At 45.4% G+C, this 22,051-nt stretch overlaps 3 protein-coding genes across 4 annotated transcripts in view; 2 read left to right on the top strand and 1 right to left on the bottom strand.

Moving 5' to 3' along the window:
• Positions 1–22,051, bottom strand: part of LOC138786760 (zinc finger protein 84-like) — a 790,489-nt gene that overhangs the window by 707,827 nt on the left and 60,611 nt on the right. The window lies entirely within an intron of this gene.
• Positions 1,929–4,853, top strand: LOC138787621 (oocyte zinc finger protein XlCOF6-like). The gene is made up of 2 exons (XM_069964961.1): positions 1,929–2,058; positions 3,420–4,853. Exons 1-2 carry the CDS (start codon positions 1,929–1,931, stop codon positions 4,733–4,735), a joined length of 1,446 nt encoding a protein of 481 aa, XP_069821062.1. The 3' UTR covers positions 4,736–4,853.
• Positions 14,773–20,896, top strand: LOC138786717 (serine/arginine repetitive matrix protein 1-like). 2 transcript variants are annotated; one of them, XM_069963723.1, is made up of 3 exons: positions 14,773–16,099; positions 18,443–18,577; positions 19,443–20,896. In XM_069963723.1, exons 1-3 carry the CDS (start codon positions 14,956–14,958, stop codon positions 20,039–20,041), a joined length of 1,878 nt encoding a protein of 625 aa, XP_069819824.1. In that variant the 5' UTR covers positions 14,773–14,955; the 3' UTR covers positions 20,042–20,896. The 2 variants fall into 2 exon arrangements, with proteins under 2 accessions (XP_069819824.1, XP_069819822.1); XM_069963721.1 differs by having other exon boundaries at positions 14,774–16,099; positions 18,443–19,536.

The following is a 22,051-nucleotide window of genomic DNA, read 5'->3' on the forward strand; positions in this document are numbered from 1 at the left end:
CCCAGGGGGGGAATAACTCTAACCCCAGGGGGGGAATAACTCTAACCCCAGGGAAACTTCTAGTATGTGTAAAAAAAAAAAAAAAAAAATTAATAAAAAATCCCCTCCACTAATAAAAGTTTAAATCACCCCCTTCTCCCATTTTATAAATAAATAAGTAAACATATTTGGTATCGTCGCTTGCGAAATCGCCCGAACTATTAAATTATCACATTCCTGATCTCTCACGGTAAACAGCATAAGCGGAAAAAATTTTTTCCAAAATGTCAAATTGCGCATTTTTGGTCCCATCAAATCCAGAAAAATTGTAATAGAAAATGATCAAAAAGTGGCATATACGCAAAAAGGTACCAATAGAAAGTACAGATCATGGCGCAAAAAATGACACCTCACACAGCCCCATAGACCAAAGAAAAAAACGCTATAAGGAGGGAATAGAGCAAATAAAATAAAAGTTACACAAGTTACATATCGTTGTAATCATACCGACTTGAGCAACATAGAGAACATGTATAACAAGTCAGTTTTACCCTAGGGTGAATGGCGTAAACACAAAACCCCGCCAAATAAAAAAAAAATGCGTTTTATTTTCAATTTCACCACACATTAAATTTTTTCTGGTTTTGCAGCGTACTTTATGCAAAAATTAAAGCGACTCTGTACCCACAATCTGACCCCCCAAAACCACTTGTACCTTCGGATAGCTGCTTTTAATCCAAGATCTGTCCTGGGTCCGTTCGGCAGGTGATGCAGTTATTGTCCTATAAAACAACTTTTAAACTTGCAGCCCTGTGTCAAACGGTCGTGGCCTAGAGTATCTGTGCCCTAACTTTGCACCACCCCTCCGTCCCTCCTCCCCACCCTTTTCATCATTAGGAATGCCACTGGAATATTTTCTCCTATCTGAACATTGCACAGGTGCCCTAAAGATCTAGCCCACGTGCCGGGCTGCCTAATGCACAGACACTCTAGGCCACGGCCGATTGGGTACAGGGCTGCAAGTTTAAAAGTTGATTTTTAGGACAATAACTGCATCACCTGCCAAACGGTCCCCAGAACATATCTTGGATTAAAAGCAGCTATCCAAAGGTACAAGGGGGGAGGGGGGGTCAGATTGTGGGTACAGAGTCGCTTTAAGCCTGTCATTGAAAAGTACAATTAGTGGCGCAAAAAATAAGGGCTCATGTGGGTTTCTAGGTGAAAAAATGCAAGTGCTATGGCCTTTTAAGCACAAGGAGGAAAAAACGAAAGCGCAAAAATGGAAATTGTCTCTGTCCTTAAGGGGTTAATGTGTCTCTCCATACACAGGATTACACAGTAGTGAAGAAGTCCTCTAGTGGGCGCTGTGGGGCCCCTGGGTGTGAAGGATGGGGAAGAACCCTGGGCCCAATCCCGGGGCCCCTGATACATGAGGAAATGGAGGAAGAGAAGATCCTAGAAGTCACCAACAAGATGGTGGAGCTGCTGAGTGGAGAGGTGAGACTGTGGCTGCTGGGAATGCTGGGACATTATACAGTAACACCACTGGAGGGGTGGGGGGGATGACTGTGTGATCATTGTGTGTGTCAGGTTCCTATAAGGTGTCAGGACGTGGCGGTCTATTTCTCCATGGAGGAGTGGGAGTATGTAGAAGGACACAAGGATCAGTACAAGGATGTGATGCTGGAGGATCAGCAGCCCCTCCCATCAGCAGGTAATAGACAGGACTATATACACACCTCCTCTCTGTATTATCTGGATGGAAAGAATGAATTCAGTCTCTGTATGTGTTCCCTCCAGTCAGATCCAGTAAGAGAACAGCACCAGAGAGATGTCCCCGTCCTCTTCTCCCACAGGATCAGGTAGATGGAGATGTTCCCTATGATCTGTACATCCCACCTGACTTCTCCTCCTGTCTGATGACTTTTACAATATTTCTCTCACATCTTATGAATCAGGGGGAAGATTGGAACAATAATAATGCTACAGACATAAGGGTAAAAGAAGAAGGAGAGGAGGAGGAGGAAGAAGAGACAGATGACAGCAGTGATGAGCAGTATAAGGAGGGCATCACTACAGGTAACCGCCCAGATGGAATACTGTGAGGTCTGTGTCCTGTCAGTCGCTCTGCTGTATATTCCCGCATATGGTGACCCCATTATAGGAGATAACATTGTGGTGACCCAGGGGTGCTAGATGTTACTTGCAAGAGCTGTGGCACTTCTCACAGTGCTGAGAGTGGCAGTAGCTTTGCCTGGATACCAGCACACACTTGTTAAATGTTTTCCAAATGTCCCACCAGTAGTATTGTGGTGCAGCAATACAGTAACGCTGAGACTTCAGAGTAACTTAACCAGTAAAAAAATTTACTTGACAGTCTCTTAAAGACAAAATGCAGGTTACGCCTGAGAGGTAGTTTCACCAGGATTTTCCCTTTAAGAGGTTCTTGAGAAGATGCTGCTTTAGCAGTTCAGACTTGGAGATAGCTACACTTGAGGTTTTGAAAAGTCTCTGATATTTTGTACTCACTGTAATGACTGGAAGAGATCAGTGCCAAATCCAGTAGTACAGGCTCCAGGTTAGCATAACAGGGCAGGGCTAATCCCTCAACCAAGGAGGAGGCATCGGGGCATGTAGGCTCGCTGCACTTATCCAACCACTTGAGATAAGTTCTTGTTAAGACTTGCAGGACTTTAGAATACTTGAGAGCAACTATCCCCCACAATGTGAACAAGTGGAATTCCCTCGGCTTTGGTAGTTACCCCTTTAGAGTTCTGGTAGGCTATGGCCTGGTTTGCAAAAAGAATGAAGTTACAGTGTTTTAGTTGTTCAGGCACTGGCCATGGGGCCAGGCCCTGGAAAGGCCTTACTTAGGAACTCTGATCTGCTTTACTCTTGTCACTGGAACTGATTTATGTGCTACATGGCTTACTCCACCAGTCTGATAAATAAGGGCGGGGATTTGTTTCCTATTGGTGGAGAGCAGCCTGAGGTACCTCAGTACCTAATAGGGCAAGACTGGATGGAAACTTTAGCAGGCCTGTGATAGGCCCAGATGTCGGAAGGCGGCTGGCAAACGTCCTGTCACGCACTTACAGCTGTCACATAAGCAATTAACCCCTTTCCAACTGCCTGTGCTCACTGTAACAGAAACAGATAGTGCCATCTAGTGGCCAAAGTGAAATAAATATCTGTGTCCACATAATAACCTTAAAATATACACAACATCAGTGCCGACCTACATACTAACACATCAATGGTACATGGGAGACTGCAACAGGACACACAACATGGAGACGTAGACCAGATAACAGGATGCACAACATGGAGCAGGATGCAGGATGACATCAGATGGGAGGGATGTTAGATGCATCAGACTTACTATACAGAATACAAGGTTATCAAGTATAATAACACTAAGATGTGATTCTTCTTGGCAGCTGAGTGTCCCCGGAGATCAGAGGGACATCAGATATCTCCAGATATTACAGCAGATGGTCAGATCACACAAGATACATATGAAGAACATTCTATTACCCCAGATATACCCCCAGACCCTCACAGCAAAGAGCTCTCATCTCATCCTGTTATACAAGTCCTGTCTACAAATTCATTTCAGCCTGCAAAGCTAGATAAGAAGAAGCCATTTTCTTGTTCACACTGTGGGAAATGTTTTACTGGAAAAGCAAATCTTGCTGAACATCAGAGAAGTCACAAAGGGGAGAAGCCATTTCCATGCCCAGAATGTGGAAAATGTTTTACAAAGAAATCAACTCTTGTTACACATCAAAAAACTCACGCGGGAAAGAATCCATTCTCATGTTCAGAATGTGTGAAATCTTTTACCCAGAAATCTCATCTTGATGAACATCAGCAGACTCACACAGGGGAGGAGCCATTTTCATGTTCAGAAGTTAAGAAAAATTTTACTCCCAAATCACATCTTGTTCTAAATCAAAAAACTCACAATAGCGAAAAGCTTTATCCATGCCCCGAATGTGAAAAATGTTTCTCTCATAAATGTTATCTTGTTAAACATCAAAAAACTCACACAGGGGACAAACCATTTTCATGCTTAGAATGTGGGAAATGTTTCACTCGTAAGTCAAATCTTGTTAAACATAATAAAAGTCACGTAGGAGAGAAACCATTTCCGTGCCCCAAATGTAGGAAATCTTTTACTTGGAAATCAAGTCTTCGTAAACATCTAAGAATTCACACAGGAGAGAAGCCGTTTTCATGTTCAGAATGTGCAAAATGTTTTAATGAGAAATCAAACCTTGTTGAACATCTGAGGACTCACACAGGGGAGAAGCCATTTTCATGCTCAGAATGTGGGAAATGTTTTTCTTCCAAAACAAGCCTTGGTAAACACTGGAAAATTCACACAGGGGAGAAGCCATTTTCATGCTCAGAGTGTGGAAAATGTTTTAATCATCGAAGAAGTATTGTTCAACATCAAAGAGCTCACTCGGGGGAGAAACCATTTTCATGTACAGAGTGCGGGAAATGTTTTTCTGACAAATCAAACCTCATTAAACATCTGAGAATTCACACAGGGGAGAAGCCATTTTCATGCTCAGAATGTGGGAAATGTTTTTCTTACAAAACATGCCTTGTTAAACATCTGAAAATTCACACAGGGGAGAAGCCATATTCATGCACAGAATGTGGGAAATGTTTTTCTTACAAAACAAGTCTTGATATACATATGAAATGTCACACAAGGGAGAAGCAATTTTCTTGCTCAGAATGAGGGAAATGTTTTAACAATAAATCAAATTTTCTGGAACATAAAAAAAACCTCACATAGTAGATAAGCTTTTTCCATGCCCCAAGTGTGAAAAACGTTTAACTGAGAAATCAAATCTTGTTTAACATCAGAAAAATAAAAGTCTAGATTCTGCTCTCTGTCTCAGGTTCTCTCTTAACCTAAAGGCCGTATTAGAAGCCCTGACCTTGTATGTAAATGAGCGCTGATCTCTGCACTCATCATCTTCGCGATCAGTCGTCGTCTTCGCAATGCTGCTAAGTGACTGAATAAGTGGAGTTAAAGGGGTATTCCACTTAAGATTTAACCCTGTTCAATCCCCACCTATAATCTAAGCTTGTGTGTAATAGGTTTCTGATACATATATTGTCATAGTTGGTTTGCAGCACATCCTGACTGTTGCCCTGAAGCTGCTGGAAATCCTCACTTACTGCTCCACTCCTCTGTCCTCCCCCTCCCTTCTGAGACAGAGGGCACATGATCTCTGTCTCTTCTGTTGACAGGCAAGTCACAACAAAACAGTGACAGCCTCCAGAGAAGTATAGGGAAAAGAAAACACAGTTGTTTCATCTCTCTCTTTCTAATCTATTTATGTAGATAGATAGATAGATAGATAGATAGATAGCAAAAGAGAAGAAGCAGCACTGCTTTAATGTGGTATTGGTGGTGCCAGCGGATCTTGATCCAGACCAAAGATCGTAGTGAGTATATATGCAGAGAATCCACAGCACTCCAGTGTAGTGAAAAAGCTCAATAAGTTGTATTTATTCAGTCAATTCATAGTGCAACACTCCAAACTCACCGTTTCAGTGACTCTCTGTCACCATTTTCAAGCGCTTGAAAATGGTGACAGAGAGTCACTGAAACGGTGCGTTTGGAGTGTTGCACTATGAATTGACTGAATAAACACAGCTTATTGAGCTTTTTCACTACACTGGAGTGCTGTGGATTCTCTGCATAGATAGATAGATAGATAGATAGATAGATAGATAGATAGTTGATAAATATATAGGAGATGGATATATGATCTATTCTGGTGTTGGGGAATTGGAGTCCATGGCATATCACGCTCCTCTAAGTCTATGGCAGGCAGTAATATATTGTGCCGCTATAGCCGCTGTGGTCTCGCTCTCCCTGTCAGGACGGGCAGTCTCTCTCTAACATAGTAGAAGATATCCTCCTGTCTCCTATAGTGACTGCCCCTCACTACTGACGGGCACCGAAGCAGGAAGTGGGCCTCATCCTCCACAGCCTCCTGGTCCCACTGCTGGCACAGTCTGCTCTCCCTGGGCTTTTACGTCTATCGCTGACGCCCAGATTCGATAGCCGGATTGTGGGAGCTCAGCCTGTAGCGTCTCAGGATCTTCCGGTCTCTGAAGTAGGGCAGTTTCTCCAGATATGGTGCCAGTCCGTACTCTGTAGGCTCTGGTATATGGTCAGTCTGTACTCTGTAGGTTCTGGTATATGGTCAGTCTGTACTCTGTAAGCTCTAGTATATGGTCAGTCTGTACTCTGTAGGCTCTGGTATATGGTCAGTCTGTACTCTGTAAGCTCTGGTATATGGTCAGTTTCTGGGATACTCTTATCTCGTTCCTTCAGACGCTGATATATTCCTTTTTGCCCTTGTCTCTTGTCTTCTGGGTTATGTTTTCCTTGGGTTTCTTGATTCAGCAAGGCTTTGTGATGGGGTGGACCGCTGCTGTGTAGGTGGCCCTGAATGATAGCGCCTTCTTATGGACAGCGAAGTATAGTGGGAACCTGCACAGCTCGGCAGGTGCTGTTTGACGTGCTCCGATGGAACTGGAGATGGTATTTACTACAAGATGAGGAGGATACTTGGCAGTTGGCTCTGAGGTGCAATGCGTGATGGGAAATGTAGTTTCCCGGCCGGCGCCATCTTGAATATAGAGCAGCTTTTAGAAAAATTGTAAGTCACAACTGATGGCAGCTAGAAAAACAGGAGACGGCTCAAAATACTGGATGGGGTCATGTCGAGTAAGACCAATTAGGCACGCAGCGCCGACGTCTTCCGGAGTCCGTGCATGCGCAGTACGGCGGAAGACAATGCCGACGTACTAAGCATGCGCGGACTCCGGAAGAAGTCAGCGCGCCGCCGAGGCGAAACGCAAGCCACCGGGTCACGTGGATGGAAGGCAGACCTCTCAATCACGCCCCTCTGGGCGTGATTACAGCCATTACAGACACCCAGGACCTGTGACTGATTCTGCCCACCAACACTAAATCCGCCCACCGTGACTACTTGCCAGAAATTCACATACAGCGCGGGACTTCTTCAAAGTAAGATAACTGACTGATGAGGGGGGCACGAAGGTTACAGGGGGATGTTTGGGAAACGTGCTGGGTGATGTGCCAGCACGTTTCCTTATCTTAAGATGGATTTTCAGCGTGACTGGTTCCCTTTAACAGCGTTTAGTGACATGCTTTACAGCAAGCCTCATGGATATAGACGACAATAGACAGACTCTGTCCCCTTGAGATGGATGTGAAACATTGCTGAAGGCTCTATGACCTGTGAAAAGGTCATTCCACAGGGAGCTGCTATTGTCTCCTCTATCTACTGGTGTCACACGGCGCTGCAATGCTGAACAGATCACTTTACTGCAGCCTCCTCTTATCACCACAGACTCAACAGGAAGTCTCAGCTTAGTTTTAGCCCCAGTTTCCTGTACAGTTTGCCACATGTATGCAGGACTAGAGCAGGAGTTCCGGGATGGATAGAGCTGTGGCAGATGTGAGTGTGAGCACGTTGCCCACCTAGAAGCTCACGTTAGGGCACTATTACATGGTACAACTATCGTGAAAAAAATTGTTACATTCCCCCTCTACACATACTGCCATTCTGTCCTCCGCCACTTGATCAACGCTACCGGAGCATGTATCCTGGCTTTGTGGAGAAACCCGGATCCTTCCAGTATCTCTATGTGGATACGTAAGGTTGATCACAGCACAATTGTACGATCGCGCCTCCCGCTTTTTCCGAACTTGGTTCTACTGGGACGAGTTCACAGATACGAGTGTGTACAAAACAATTCTGTCTCAGTCATGTGGTAACTCCTCCTATCCCCCCTCCCCTCCTCCTCCTTTTTTCTCTCTTCCCCTTAATTTCCTGTAGGTTTGGGCTCTAATCCGTTTCATGATTCTCCATCAGTCCACCGCGGATGAGTATGATTTTGTTCTATGTCACATGTTATTACTGTGTCGTGGTCCGCCCCGAATAGGAGCTTGTTGTCGGCTTTCTTTCTTATTTGAAAAATTTTAATAAATTCAGAATTTTTAAAAAATCATATTATTTGAATTTAGATAAAAGGCAACGATCCAAAAATCATTTGTGTGTCGTCGATCGTCTCTTTTGAGCCGACCATAAAATCATTGTTAATCGTTCGCTAATAGTCTGTTGTATGTCCACATCCATAGTAATGATCATAACGAACGACTATCGCTCTGTGTATTACAGGGAATGATTCCAGGTCCGTCCCAAAAACACTTCTTTGCAACCGTTTATCATTAACCAGCAAAAACAAAATATCACTTTGTCTAAAAGAAGCATGTGGCAACACCGAGGGCAACTGACCAGATTGGGATGGACAGTCTGCTCACTGAGGGGGGCGAAATAAATCAGAGGAACCGTGCAAGTAGCTGGGCTATTGTAGTTAGAGGGACTAGAAGGGGTCCAAGACAGTAGCGAAAATAGGCGGGGGCAAAGAGGGCGGTCGCCCCCGGGCCCACTCAGGCAGCGGCCCACTAAGGTCTCAGACAGTTAATGCTGTCTGCAAAAGCTATTGCTTTTGCAGACAACCTTAACACATGTCTGTCCTGGCCGGGGCCCCCAAGAAGCCAACAGCACCTGGCAATAGCGGGCCCCCTCAGCTGTCGGATGCCGTGCCCGGCCAGGGCTGGATCTTCTCCCTGCTTCTTCCTCACAAGCTGCTGCTGGCCCCTCCCCCTCATACCACACTCTGTAGGACAGTGAGGGGGAGGGGAGAAGCAGCAGCGTGTGAGGAAGAAGCAGGAAAAACATCCAGCCCTGGCCGGGCACGGCATCCGACAGCTGAGGGGGCCCGCTATTGCCAGGTGCTGTTGGCTTCTTGGAGGCCCCGGCCACTACAGACATGTGTGGGGAGGGACCAGCAGCTGGAGGGATCCTGCCGTCCATGGCTGCCAGAGAGGGACTGAAGTCATCCAGCAGCAGCTCTGACAGTAAGTGAGGCTGCTGAGCGCTGGAAGGTGTCAGGTACTGTGAGAGGAGTGACAACACACAGACAGACACAGACACACAACCACCCACCCACACCACTGACCAGACACAGCAGCTATATACAGTATATATATGACCAAATAATCAGGAGGAGCCATATATATATATATATATATATATACACAGCTCTGGTGGGACCATCTTGTACTCAGTATGATGGAGGTCACACAGCTTTCCAGAATCTTCTATTCAGTATAATGGAGGTCACCCAGCTTTCCCAGTATCCTGTAGTCAGTATAATGGAGGTCACCCAGCTTTCCCAGTATCCTGTAGTCAGTATAATGGAGGTCACCCAGCTTTCCCAGTATCCTGTAGTCAGTGTAATGGAGGTCACCCAGCTTTTCCAGTATCCTGTAGTCAGTATAATGGAGGTCACCCAGCTTTTCCAGTATCCTGTAGTCAGTATAATGGAGGTCACCCAGCCTTTCCAGTATCCTGTAGTCAGTGTAATGGAGGTCACCCAGCTTTTCCAGTATCCTGTAGTCAGTATAATGGAGGTCACCCAGCTTTCCCAGTATCCTGTAGTCAGTGTAATGGAGGTCACCCAGCTTTTCCAGTATCCTGTAGTCAGTATAATGGAGGTCACCCAGCTTTTCCAGTATCCTGTAGTCAGTATAATGGAGGTCACCCAGCTTTTCCAGCATTTGTACTCAGTATGATGGATAGATAGATAGACAGAAAGACATACATACAGACAGACAGACAGGAGATAGATAGATGATAGATAGGAGATAGATAGACAAACAGAGAGGTAGACAGACAGACAGATGGAGTGATATATAGATAGATAGACAGATAGACAGACAGACAAGAGATAGATGGATAGATAGATAGACAGACAGGAGATAGATAGATAGATAGATAGATAGATAGATAGGAGACAGGAGATAGATAGATAGATAGATAGATAGATAGGAGATAGATAGGAGATAGATAGATAGATAGATAGATAGATAGATAGATAGATAGATAGATAGATAATAGATAGGAGATAGATAGATAGATAGATAGATAGATAGATAGATAGATAGGAGATAGATAGATAGATAGATAGATAGGAGATAGATAGATAGATAGATAGATAGATAGATAGATAGGAGATAGATAGATAGATAGGAGATAGATAGGAGATAGATAGATAGATAGATAGATAGATAGGAGATAGATAGATAGGAGATAGATAGGAGATAGATAGATAGATAGATAGATTAATAGATAGGAGATAGATAGATAGGAGATAGATAGATAGATAGATAGATAGATAGATAGATAGATAGGAGATAGATAGGAGATAGATAGGAGATAGATAGATAGGAGATAGATAGATAGATAGATAGGAGATAGATAGATAGGAGATAGATAGATAGATAGATAGATAGATAGATAGATAGATAGATAGATAGATGTCTAAAAGCTTATTACCTATACCACTATTATTTTTAGGCAAAGATAATCTGGTTAAAAGGGTTCTCCAGAATTAAAAGAAAAACAGCATAATTGTTTTCTTCCAAAAACAGCGCCACCCCTGCTCTTAGGTTGTGTGTGGTATCACAACTTGGCTCCATTCACTTTAGTAGAACAATATTCCCTTTATTATTCAGAAATCCTTGTCACCTGCTGAGGTTTCCTATGGGTAACCTTGGTTGGGGGCCCACTCAGACTCACTCGCCCCCCCTAGGCTGAACCCCTAGCTACGCCCCTGGTCCAAGACCAACAAGGACACAGCTGTACATTACACATATACAGCTCAGCTACATGTACATTACACACATACAGCTCAGCTACATGTACATTACACACATACAGCTCAGCTAGATGTACATTACACATATATACAGCTCAGCTACATGTACATTACACACATACAGCTCAGCTACATGTACATTACACATATATACAGCTCAGCTACATGTACATTACACATATATACAGCTCAGCTACATGTACATTACACATATATACAGCTCAGCTACATGTACATTACACACACATACAGCTCAGCTACATATACATTACACATATACAGCTCAGCTACATGTACATTACACATATACAGCTCAGCTACATGTACATTACACATATATACAGCTCAGCTACATGTACATTACACATATACAGCTCAGCTACACGTACATTACACACATACAGCTCAGCTACATGTACATTACACACATACAGCTCAGCTACATGTACATTACACATATATACAGCTCAGCTACATGTACATTACACACATATACAGCTCAGCTACATGTACATTACACACATACAGCTCAGCTACATGTATATTACACACATACAGCTCAGCTACATGTACATTACATATATACAGCTCAGCTACATGTACATTACACACATATACAGCTCAGCTACATGTACATTACACATATACAGCTCAGCTACATGTACATTACACATATACAGCTCTGCTACATGTACATTACACATATACAGCTCAGCTACATTTACATTACACACACATATACAGCTCAGCTACATGTACATTACATATATACAGCTCAGCTACATTTACATTACACACACATATACAGCTCTGCTACATGTACATTACACACATACAGCTCAGCTACATGTACATTACACACATACAGCTCAGCTACATGTACATTACACACATATATACAGCTCAGCTACATTTACATTACACACACATATACAGCTCAGCTACATGTACATTACACACATACAGCTCAGCTACATGTACATTACACACATACAGCTCAGCTACATGTACATTACACACATATACAGATCAGCTACATGTACATTACACACATACAGCTCAGCTACATGTACATTACACACACATACAGCTCAGCTACATGTACATTACACACATACAGCTCAGCTACATGTACATTACACATATATACAGCTCAGCTACATGTACATTACACATATACAGCTCAGCTACATGTACATTACACACATACAGCTCAGCTACATGTACATTACACACATACAGCTCAGCTACATGTACATTACACATATACAGCTCAGCTACATGTACATTACACATATACAGCTCAGCTACATGTACATTACACATATACAGCTCAGCTACATGTACATTACACACATATACAGCTCAGCTACATGTACATTACACATATACAGCTCAGCTACATGTACATTACACACATATACAGCTCAGCTACATGTACATTACACACATATACAGCTCAGCTACATGTACATTACACACATACAGCTCAGCTACATGTACATTACACACATACAGCTCAGCTACATGTACATTACACACACATACAGCTCAGCTACATGTACATTACACACATATACAGCTCAGCTACATGTACATTACACATATACAGCTCAGCTACATGTGCATTACACATATACAGCTCAGCTACATGTGCATTACACACATACAGCTCAGCTACATGTACATTACACACATACAGCTCAGCTACATGTACATTACACACATACAGCTCAGCTACATGTACATTACACACATATACAGCTCAGCTACATGTACATTACACACATACAGCTCAGCTACATGTACATTACACACACATACAGCTCAGCTACATGTACATTACACACATATACAGCTCAGCTACATGTACATTACACACATATACAGCTCAGCTACATGTACATTACACACATACAGCTCAGCTACATGTACATTACACATATATACAGCTCAGCTACATGTACATTACACATATACAGCTCAGCTACATGTACATTACACATATACAGCTCAGCTACATGTACATTACACACATATACAGCTCAGCTACATGTACATTACACACATACAGCTCAGCTACATGTACATTACACATATATACAGCTCAGCTACATGTACATTACACACATATACAGCTCAGCTACATGTACATTACACACACATATACAGCTCAGCTACATGTACATTACACATATACAGCTCAGCTACATGTACATTACACATATACAGCTCAGCTACATGTGCATTACACACATACAGCTCAGCTACATGTACATTACACATATACAGCTCAGCTACATGTACATTACACACATACAGCTCAGCTACATGTACATTACACACATACAGCTCAGCTACATGTACATTACACACATACAGCTCAGCTACATGTACATTACACATATACAACTCAGCTACATGTACATTACACACATACAGCTCAGCTACATGTACATTACACATATACAGCTCAGCTACATGTACATTACACACATACAGCTCAGCTACATGTACATTACACATATATACAGCTCAGCTACATGTACATTACATATATACAGCTCAGCTACATGTACATTACACACATATACAGCTCAGCTACATGTACATTACACACACATATATACAGCTCAGCTACATGTACATTACACACATACAGCTCAGCTACATGTACATTACACACATACAGCTCAGCTACATGTACATTACACATATACAGCTCAGCTACATGTACATTACACACATATACAGCTCAGCTACATGTACATTACACACATATACAGCTCAGCTACATGTACATTACACATATACAGCTCAGCTACATGTACATTACACACATATACAGCTCAGCTACATGTACATTACACACATACAGCTCAGCTACATGTACATTACATATATACAGCTCAGCTACATGTACATTACACACATACAGCTCAGCTACATGTACATTACACACATACAGCTCAGCTACATGTACATTACACATATACAACTCAGCTACATGTACATTACACACATACAGCTCAGCTACATGTACATTACACATATACAGCTCAGCTACATGTACATTACACACATACAGCTCAGCTACATGTACATTACACATATATACAGCTCAGCTACATGTACATTACATATATACAGCTCAGCTACATGTACATTACACACATATACAGCTCAGCTACATGTACATTACACACACATATATACAGCTCAGCTACATGTACATTACACACATACAGCTCAGCTACATGTACATTACACACATACAGCTCAGCTACATGTACATTACATATATACAGCTCAGCTACATGTACATTACACACATATACAGCTCAGCTACATGTACATTACACATATACAGCTCAGCTACATGTACATTACACATATACAGCTCAGCTACATGTACATTACACATATACAGCTCAGCTACATGTACATTACACATATATACAGCTCAGCTACATGTACATTACACACAGGGCTCTGCTGCAGGCATATATAACACACATACACAGCTCTGCTCCACACACATCACACACACACAGCTCTGCTGCATACACATCACTTCAGCTCATCCAGCACAGCAGAGTTCTGCATACACTGAGCTGCAGCCCCTGATCATGTGACTCCTCCTCCATGAGACTGATCACATGACTGTGACATCATGGCAGGTCCTGGAAGCACAGGGGAAGCACACGGCTCCTGTACAGCTCTGCAGCTGGAGGTACAGTATATATATAATGGTATGCCGGGCTGTGTATATATATATATATATATATATATATATATATATATATAATATAGTGTGTGTGTATGTGGAGGTACGGACATGCTGGACGCCATTAGGATTATTAACCCCTTCAGGAACCAATTCCTGGCCTTTTTTCCAAAGTGACGGGGAGGATGAAAGAAATAACATGCACTTACCTCCCTGGCTGCAGCGCTGGTGCCTGTATACTGCAGCTCCCATACTGGGTCACTGGTGCTGGCTAAGCAGCCGGTGACTGTGACTGACGGGGACAGGGGCGTAGCAAGCACCTAGAAGGCGGTCCATGTTGGGGGCGGTCTGGGGGCGGGGAAATAGCCTAACAAAAGTAACTGGCAGGAAGTGGCAGAACACCACACCAGCGTGACAGGCAGAGGTTAAACAGCTTTTTGTCTGGCTTACCTCCTGTCATGGCTGATGACAATGTCCTGGCCCGTCTCCAGGAACGGATTCGGCTGGAAGGGGTTGCATGGCTTGCTCCCCTGGTCAGCTCAGTCTCCCTGCCTGCTGACCCGACGGTTCCCCAATCCACACGGCCGCAACGGACGGCCCGCGCTCCCGCCCGACTGAGTCCGTCTCCCCCGGCTGGTGGGAGACGCAGCACAGGTAAAAAGGCTGCAAAGTCCAGGAAGGCCCCTTTGCAAGGTCCCCCTGAGCAGGGGCATAGGAGAGTGTCCATGGCGGTGCGTGCCTCTGCAGCCAGGGGAGCCCGCCTTGCTCAGAGTGAGGGAACAGCAGCTGCAGCTGCCTCAGGGCAGTGTGTGTCGGCTTCTCCATTAGATTCAGGGATCACAGCGGCTGCTGCTTCCTCCCATTCCACCAGTGCCCCCTCTGCCTGCCCTCCGGTTCCCTCTGTTCTTCCCACGGCTGTGGGGATCCCCCCTCCTGCTCCCTCTCCTCCCCCTCCTCCTCCAGGTCGGCTGGCTAGGTGGTTTGGCCGTGTGCCAAAACCTAGCTCAGCTCCCGTGCCTCCCGTCCCTTGCACTGCAGCGCCACCTGCTGGTTCCCCAGCAGGAACTGCAGGACAGGATAGCTCCAGCAGTGAATTCTTTGATGTAGAGCCCTATTCTCCCCCTGATGAGGCTCTATCAATTAGAGCTTCCACTGCCTCTGTCAGCAGGTCGCAGAGTAGGGAGCGCAGGCATAGCAGAAGGGATAGACATGCCACCCGCAGCTCCTCCTCCTCTTCTTCAGCTGAGTCCTATAAATCTGCCGGCCGTAAGCGGCGCAGGCGCACTTCCCACGCTTCTGGATCCCACCGTCCCAGGTCAGCGTGCAGGGAACATGAAGAAAGTAGGCGCCACAAGAGGCGCTACCGCAGGTCACCAAGACACAGGCGTTACTCACCTTCCTCTGTTTCATCGTCTGGAGAGTCCAGAGTGCGACACAGTTCTCATCGCAGGGTCAGAAGCCGTGGGTCATCAAGGCGGAGTAGCAGGGAGTCCCGGCTTGAGCGATCTTCTCATACAGGATCCATGCTCGCCCCCCCCACCTCATCGGCTCTGCAGCCTTCTGTCTCCAACCCTGGTTCTGCACCTCTGCGTGTCTCCGAAGGTGAGTTGGCTTGCCTTCGGGCATGGTCTCATACACCACAGGTGGTTACTAGTGGGGAAAGTGAAGTGGTTTCCATGTTGCGTACAGTGTTGGATAAGGTGTCAAAAAATCAAGCGGCTTCTGTAGGAGCTTGCTTACATTCCCCAGCGGCGGAGTCTTCGCCGGCTGCGATGGCAACATCAGCGGGTTTGATGTTTAAAGATTCACATTTTTGTGGGGTGGCCCCCTTGGGGACACATCTATCTAACGAAGTTAAGGAAAAAATTATTGCTAATGAATATGTAGACATATGGTCTTTGATATCGGTCGACCATTTAACAGTAGACAAAGAAAAGCGTTTTGACAAATCTGAGGATAAGAAGGCCAAAGTGGCCAAGACTTTTTCTAACTGGCTTCAGGCCTTCACTACGATGTCCGGTATCCTGACATCTAGATACCCTACCAAGGCTGTCGAGCTTTTCGTTTACATGGACACTATTCATACCGCCTATAAATTGCACGGTGGATCTGCATGGTGGCGGTACGACGAGGAGTTCAGAAGGCGATTGGCTCTGCAGCCCGAGGTCGGATGGGCTACAAAGGCGACCGACGTATGGATCCAATTGATGATGTCGCAGCAGAGGCCCCCCTTTCAGTCATTGGCTGCTTCGAGCGGAACCCCCTCAGGGGCAGCCAATAAGCGTTCTGGGGCCTGTTGGTTATTCAATGAGGGCCACTGCAGGTTCTTCGCCTCGTGTCGTTTTAAACACGAGTGCTCCATCTGCGGAGGTGCTCATTCTGCAATCCGATGTTTCAAACGAGGTAAGACGGCAGTTACAAAACCTAGCAGCGGTGGGAAACCCGAGGACGCCAGTGAGCGTGGTAAAGATGCGCCCCTGGCTAGAGCAATACCCCAGGAGTCAGGAGGCAGAGCTCCTCATTAATGGATTTTCAGAGGGTTTTTACATACCGCATGTTCAGGATTCTAGTTTGAGTTTTGTTACTAACTTACGTTCGGTTAATGAGAATCTTGAGGTGGCACAGGACAAGCTGGATAAGGAGGTGGCTATGGGTCGCATGGCTGGCCCCTTTTTGGAGCCTCCCATGGACAATTTGCGTTTTTCGCCTTTGGGCTTGGTCCCAAAGAAGGAGCCAGGCAAATTCAGATTGATCCAGCACTTGTCCTTTCCACCTGGGGAGTCTGTTAATGATGGTATTAGCCGGGAGGAGGCGGCGGTTACTTATGTCTCCTTCGACAGGGCGTTGCGTTTGGTGGAGCAGGTTGGCCCCGGAGCCCTTTTGGGTAAGTCTGACATAGAGTCTGCCTTCCGCCTTCTCCCGGTTCGTGAGGATTGTTTTCATCTGCTCGGTTGTCATTTGAATGGGCAGATTTACGTCGACATGTGCCTGCCGATGGGTTGCTCGATCTCGTGCAGGTATTTCGAGATTTTCTCCTCCTTTTTGGAATGGGTAGTTAAGCACGAATCGGGCATCTCGTCGGTGTTGCATTATCTCGACGACTTTTTGTTTGTTGGTTCGGCCGGCACGGAAGCTTGTCAACAGGCCATGGATACTTTTAGGTTTTTCATGGATAAGTTTGGGGTTCCTGTTGCTGAGGGAAAAACAGAAGGCCCAACAACATGTTTATCCTTCCTGGGCGTTCAAATTGATACGCAACGTATGGTGGTGGGTTTGCCACCGGAAAAGTTAGCAAGATTACTGTCGACCATAGACGAATGCCTCTTAGCCAAAAAGGTCAGGCTGCGCCAGTTGCAGTCATTGTTGGGCCTTCTGGTTTTTGCCTGCAGGATAATGCCAATGGGGCGAGTTTTCTCTCGCCGCCTGTACATGGCCACGGCTGGCGGACGCCAACCGTCACATTACATAAGACTGACGGCTTCCCTGAAGGCCGATTTGAGAACCTGGCGCTCCTTTCTACAGGAGTACGATGGTATTTCGTGCTTCAGGGAAAAGGAGTTGGATAACAGAGACCTGCAACTATACACGGATGCGGCAGGTAGCCATGGTTTTGGCGCAATTTTTGAGGACCAATGGTCCGCCGAGCCATGGCCGCATTCGTGGGAGTCTGAAGGTTTTACAAAAAACTTAACCCTACTAGAATTGTTTCCGATACTTGTCGCGTTGGAGTTATGGGCTGTACGAATGGCAAATAGGAGGATTCGTTTTTGGACGGATAACTTGAGTGTCGTGTATGCTATTAATAATTTGACATCAACGTCCTTACCAGTCTTGGCATTGTTGCGTCACTTGGTTTTGAGATGTTTGCAATATAACATAGTCTTTAGGGCTAAGCACGTCCCAGGTGAGAATAATTCTATGGCTGATTCTCTTTCCCGTTTTCAGTGGAGTCGTTTCAGGGAGCTGCATCCTCGGGCACAACGGGAAGGAGCGCCATGCCCAGTTTTTCTTTGGGGGCTGGTGAACACCTGAGGCCATTGCTGGAATCATCCTTATCAGACGCTACGTGGTCTAGTCACGGTAAGGCATGGGAGGAGTGGTTGGCATGCGCAGCAGGGTTGGATTGGTCGCATCCCATGGTTTGTAAACAGGTTACGTGGACTTACTTAACAAACCTTAGAAGGGCAGGGGTATCCGCCATGGTGGCAAGAAAACGTCTGTCTGGGGTTTCGTTCATGCTTAGACTCTGGGGTCTCGCAGATTCCACTAAGGATCTTGCAGTAAAATTAGTTTTGCGGGGATGGAAGAAAGAAGTGGTTCACAGGGACAAGCGTAGACCCATTTCCTTTTCTTTGTTGCAGCAATTAATAGTTAGTTTGCGAGAGTTGTGTTCTTCCCCCTATGAAGTAGTCGTTTTTCAGGCAGCATTTAGTTTAGCTTTCTTTGGGGCCCTGCGGGTTAGCGAATTAGTAGCCTTATCAAAGACTAAGCCGTCAGGGCTCCGCCTGCCTGATGTAGTTATCCTCCCCAGTTCCATTAAGATCTTCATTAGAAAATCCAAGACAGATATATACGCTGCAGGGGCTTGGTTAGCTGTCAATCGTTTAAGTGGGGATTACTGCCCGGTACACCTAGTGGAAGAATATGTAAAAATTCGGCCAGCCCAGCCAGAGACCACACTTCCCCAGTTTTTGGTTCACGAAGATGGTTCCGCAGTAACGAAGTACCAATTTGAATCTTTGTTTAAAAAATGTTTGGTAGCTGTTGGGGCTGATCCGAAGGAGTACGGCACGCATTCCTTTAGAATAGGTGCGGCCACGGTAGCGGATGCACTAGGCATGTCTGGGGAGTCAGTTAGACGCTTGGGGAGGTGGGCCTCTGACTGCTACAAACGTTATGTAAGGCCGAATTTGTTATCTTACTGATTGCATGTTTTGTATTTCAGGTCAACGCCGTCCTGCTGTCTGGTTGATCGGGCATTCCTTCATACACAGGGCTGCTCAGCGGGCCTCTTGCCGCCCTGGCGGCTTAAGTTTAGGTTTTTCACAGGCCGATGTCTCCTGGAGGGGTGTGGGAGGCTTACGCTGGCTCAGAGTTTTATCAGAGGTCATTGCCATCGGCAAACAGGTCCATGGTCCTGCCGTGCTAGTAATTCATGCGGGTGGCAATGACCTTTGTTCTGTACGTTTGGCTGAGCTGATTTCTGTGATTAGATCAGATTTAATCAGAATGTCCGACTTCTTTAGTGATTCGATTATAGTCTGGTCGGAGATAGTGCCCCGAGTTGTATGGAACGGTGCCAGGAACCCCGGGGCTATTGAGAGGGCACGGCGCATCTTGAATACTCGAATCTCAAGATTCGTCAGGGCTAGAGGGGGTATTGCGATACGCCATCGCCAGCTAGAAGGTGACAACAGGCGCCTGATGTTGCAAGATGGCGTACATCTTAATGATATCGGTCTGGATATTTTCCTTTCGGGTCTTCAGGATGCCATTGAAAGGGCCCTATTTACTCTGGTTAGTGGGGGTAGGTGTGCAGTGTAGGGGTACACAGCCCACCTATGGCGCTGGGGGGGACCTTGCAGAGGAGGAAGGAGAAGCATCGGCGAGGCACCCGGCAGAACAACTAAGACATGCCCACCGCCGGAGCGGTGGCCTGGCATTCCGGTGTCCTCGCCAGGAAGGCGACAGCGCAAGGTCCTATCCTCACAGTATAAAAATATATGTTAAAAGTTTAAAATAGTTCTAAGAAAATTAAAAAAAGCTGTGGCCTACCCCCACGCATTTATAAAGAACAAAAAGTTGTCAGTGTGTAATTAAGTAGCATAAGTTGGGTTTATTGCATTTCAGAGGCAAGATAGCCAAGGTGCAATGGGATGCCGGCAGTCTGGGTCACTGGTGCTGGCTAAGCAGCCGGTGACTGTGACTGACGGGGACAGGGGCGTAGCAAGCACCTAGAAGGCGGTCCATGTTGGGGGCGGTCTGGGGGCGGGGAAATAGCCTAACAAAAGTAACTGGCAGGAAGTGGCAGAACACCACACCAGCGTGACAGGCAGAGGTTAAACAGCTTTCCCACCCACCCTCCCTAATGTTTTTTTCTGTGAAAGAAGTTTATTTGTTTGTATGTGTTTATTGACTGTTTAATACTGTTGTCACAGCTTGGCGCTGGGGGGGACCTTGCAGAGGAGGAAGGAGAAGCATCGGCGAGGCACCCGGCAGAACAACTAAGACATGCCCACCGCCGGAGCGGTGGCCTGGCATTCCGGTGTCCTCGCCAGGAAGGCGACAGCGCAAGGTCCTATCCTCACAGTATAAAAATATATGTTAAAAGTTTAAAATAGTTCTAAGAAAATTAAAAAAAGCTGTGGCCTACCCCCACGCATTTATAAAGAACAAAAAGTTGTCAGTGTGTAATTAAGTAGCATAAGTTGGGTTTATTGCATTTCAGAGGCAAGATAGCCAAGGTGCAATGGGATGCCGGCAGTCATGGACGCTTCCTGGTTAGTGAGAGGACCTGGGATGTCCCCATAGTGCCGATCTAGCCGGCTACATTGATTATCATTAGAAGGGGCGGGCCAGCTTGGGGCAGATCTGCACAATGTGGGCGGGGCAGTGCTCCTAACGGTCCATGGACTGAACAGCTAAGTGCACAGGAAGAAGGTGCAGCCGTTACCCACCACAAGACCCCTGAGGATGATTTACAATAGGAAACACGTCGAGTCACTAAAATAATAGAGCAAAATCTATGGGAAAAAGAATATTCCACACTGTGCCATGGTGACGGCTGTATAACATACAATATACACACCGGACAGACACAGAGATGTAATAGACGTGTTGTTCTATCGTTTTCTGTAAGGTCAGTAGTATATAATAAAATAAGAACACAAAATATATTTTTGCTTACAATTATCATCATCTACACCAGGGATGTCACACTAAGGACCTCCAGCTGTGGCAAAACTACAAGTCCCATCATGCCGAATCCAAAGCTTTAGCTGTCCGGGCATGATGGGAATTGTGGTTTTGCAACAGCTGAAGGACTGCAGTTTGGAGACCCATGATCTATACTGATATCTCCTCAATGGTTTCCTTATAACCTCCTGTAGTTGTACAGCATTTCCATTGTTTTGTCTTCTTTTTTATCCAGATAACAGAAATACAGGATTCTCTATTATCTATCCTGGTTCATCGGACAATGATGGAGAAAGACAGAGACAAGATGGCGGAGAGGATAATAACCCTCACCCTACACATACTCTTCCTGCTTACTGGGGAGGTGAGGGATTCTGGGAGTGATGTCATCATGACATCATTCTTATCTATGGAATAACAGATGGATAGGACTGGGGAGGTGAGGGATTCTGGGAGTGATGTCATCATGACATCATTCTTATCTATGGAATAACAGATGGATAGGACTGGGGAGGTGAGGGATTCTAGGAGTGATGTCATCATGACATCATTCTTATCTATGGAATAACAGATGGATAGGACTGGGGAGGTGAGGGATTCTAGGAGTGATGTCATCATGACATCATTCTTATCTATGGA

Source organism: Dendropsophus ebraccatus, chromosome 3, assembly GCF_027789765.1.
Source record: "Dendropsophus ebraccatus isolate aDenEbr1 chromosome 3, aDenEbr1.pat, whole genome shotgun sequence".
NCBI classification, from domain to species: Eukaryota; Metazoa; Chordata; class Amphibia; order Anura; family Hylidae; genus Dendropsophus; species Dendropsophus ebraccatus.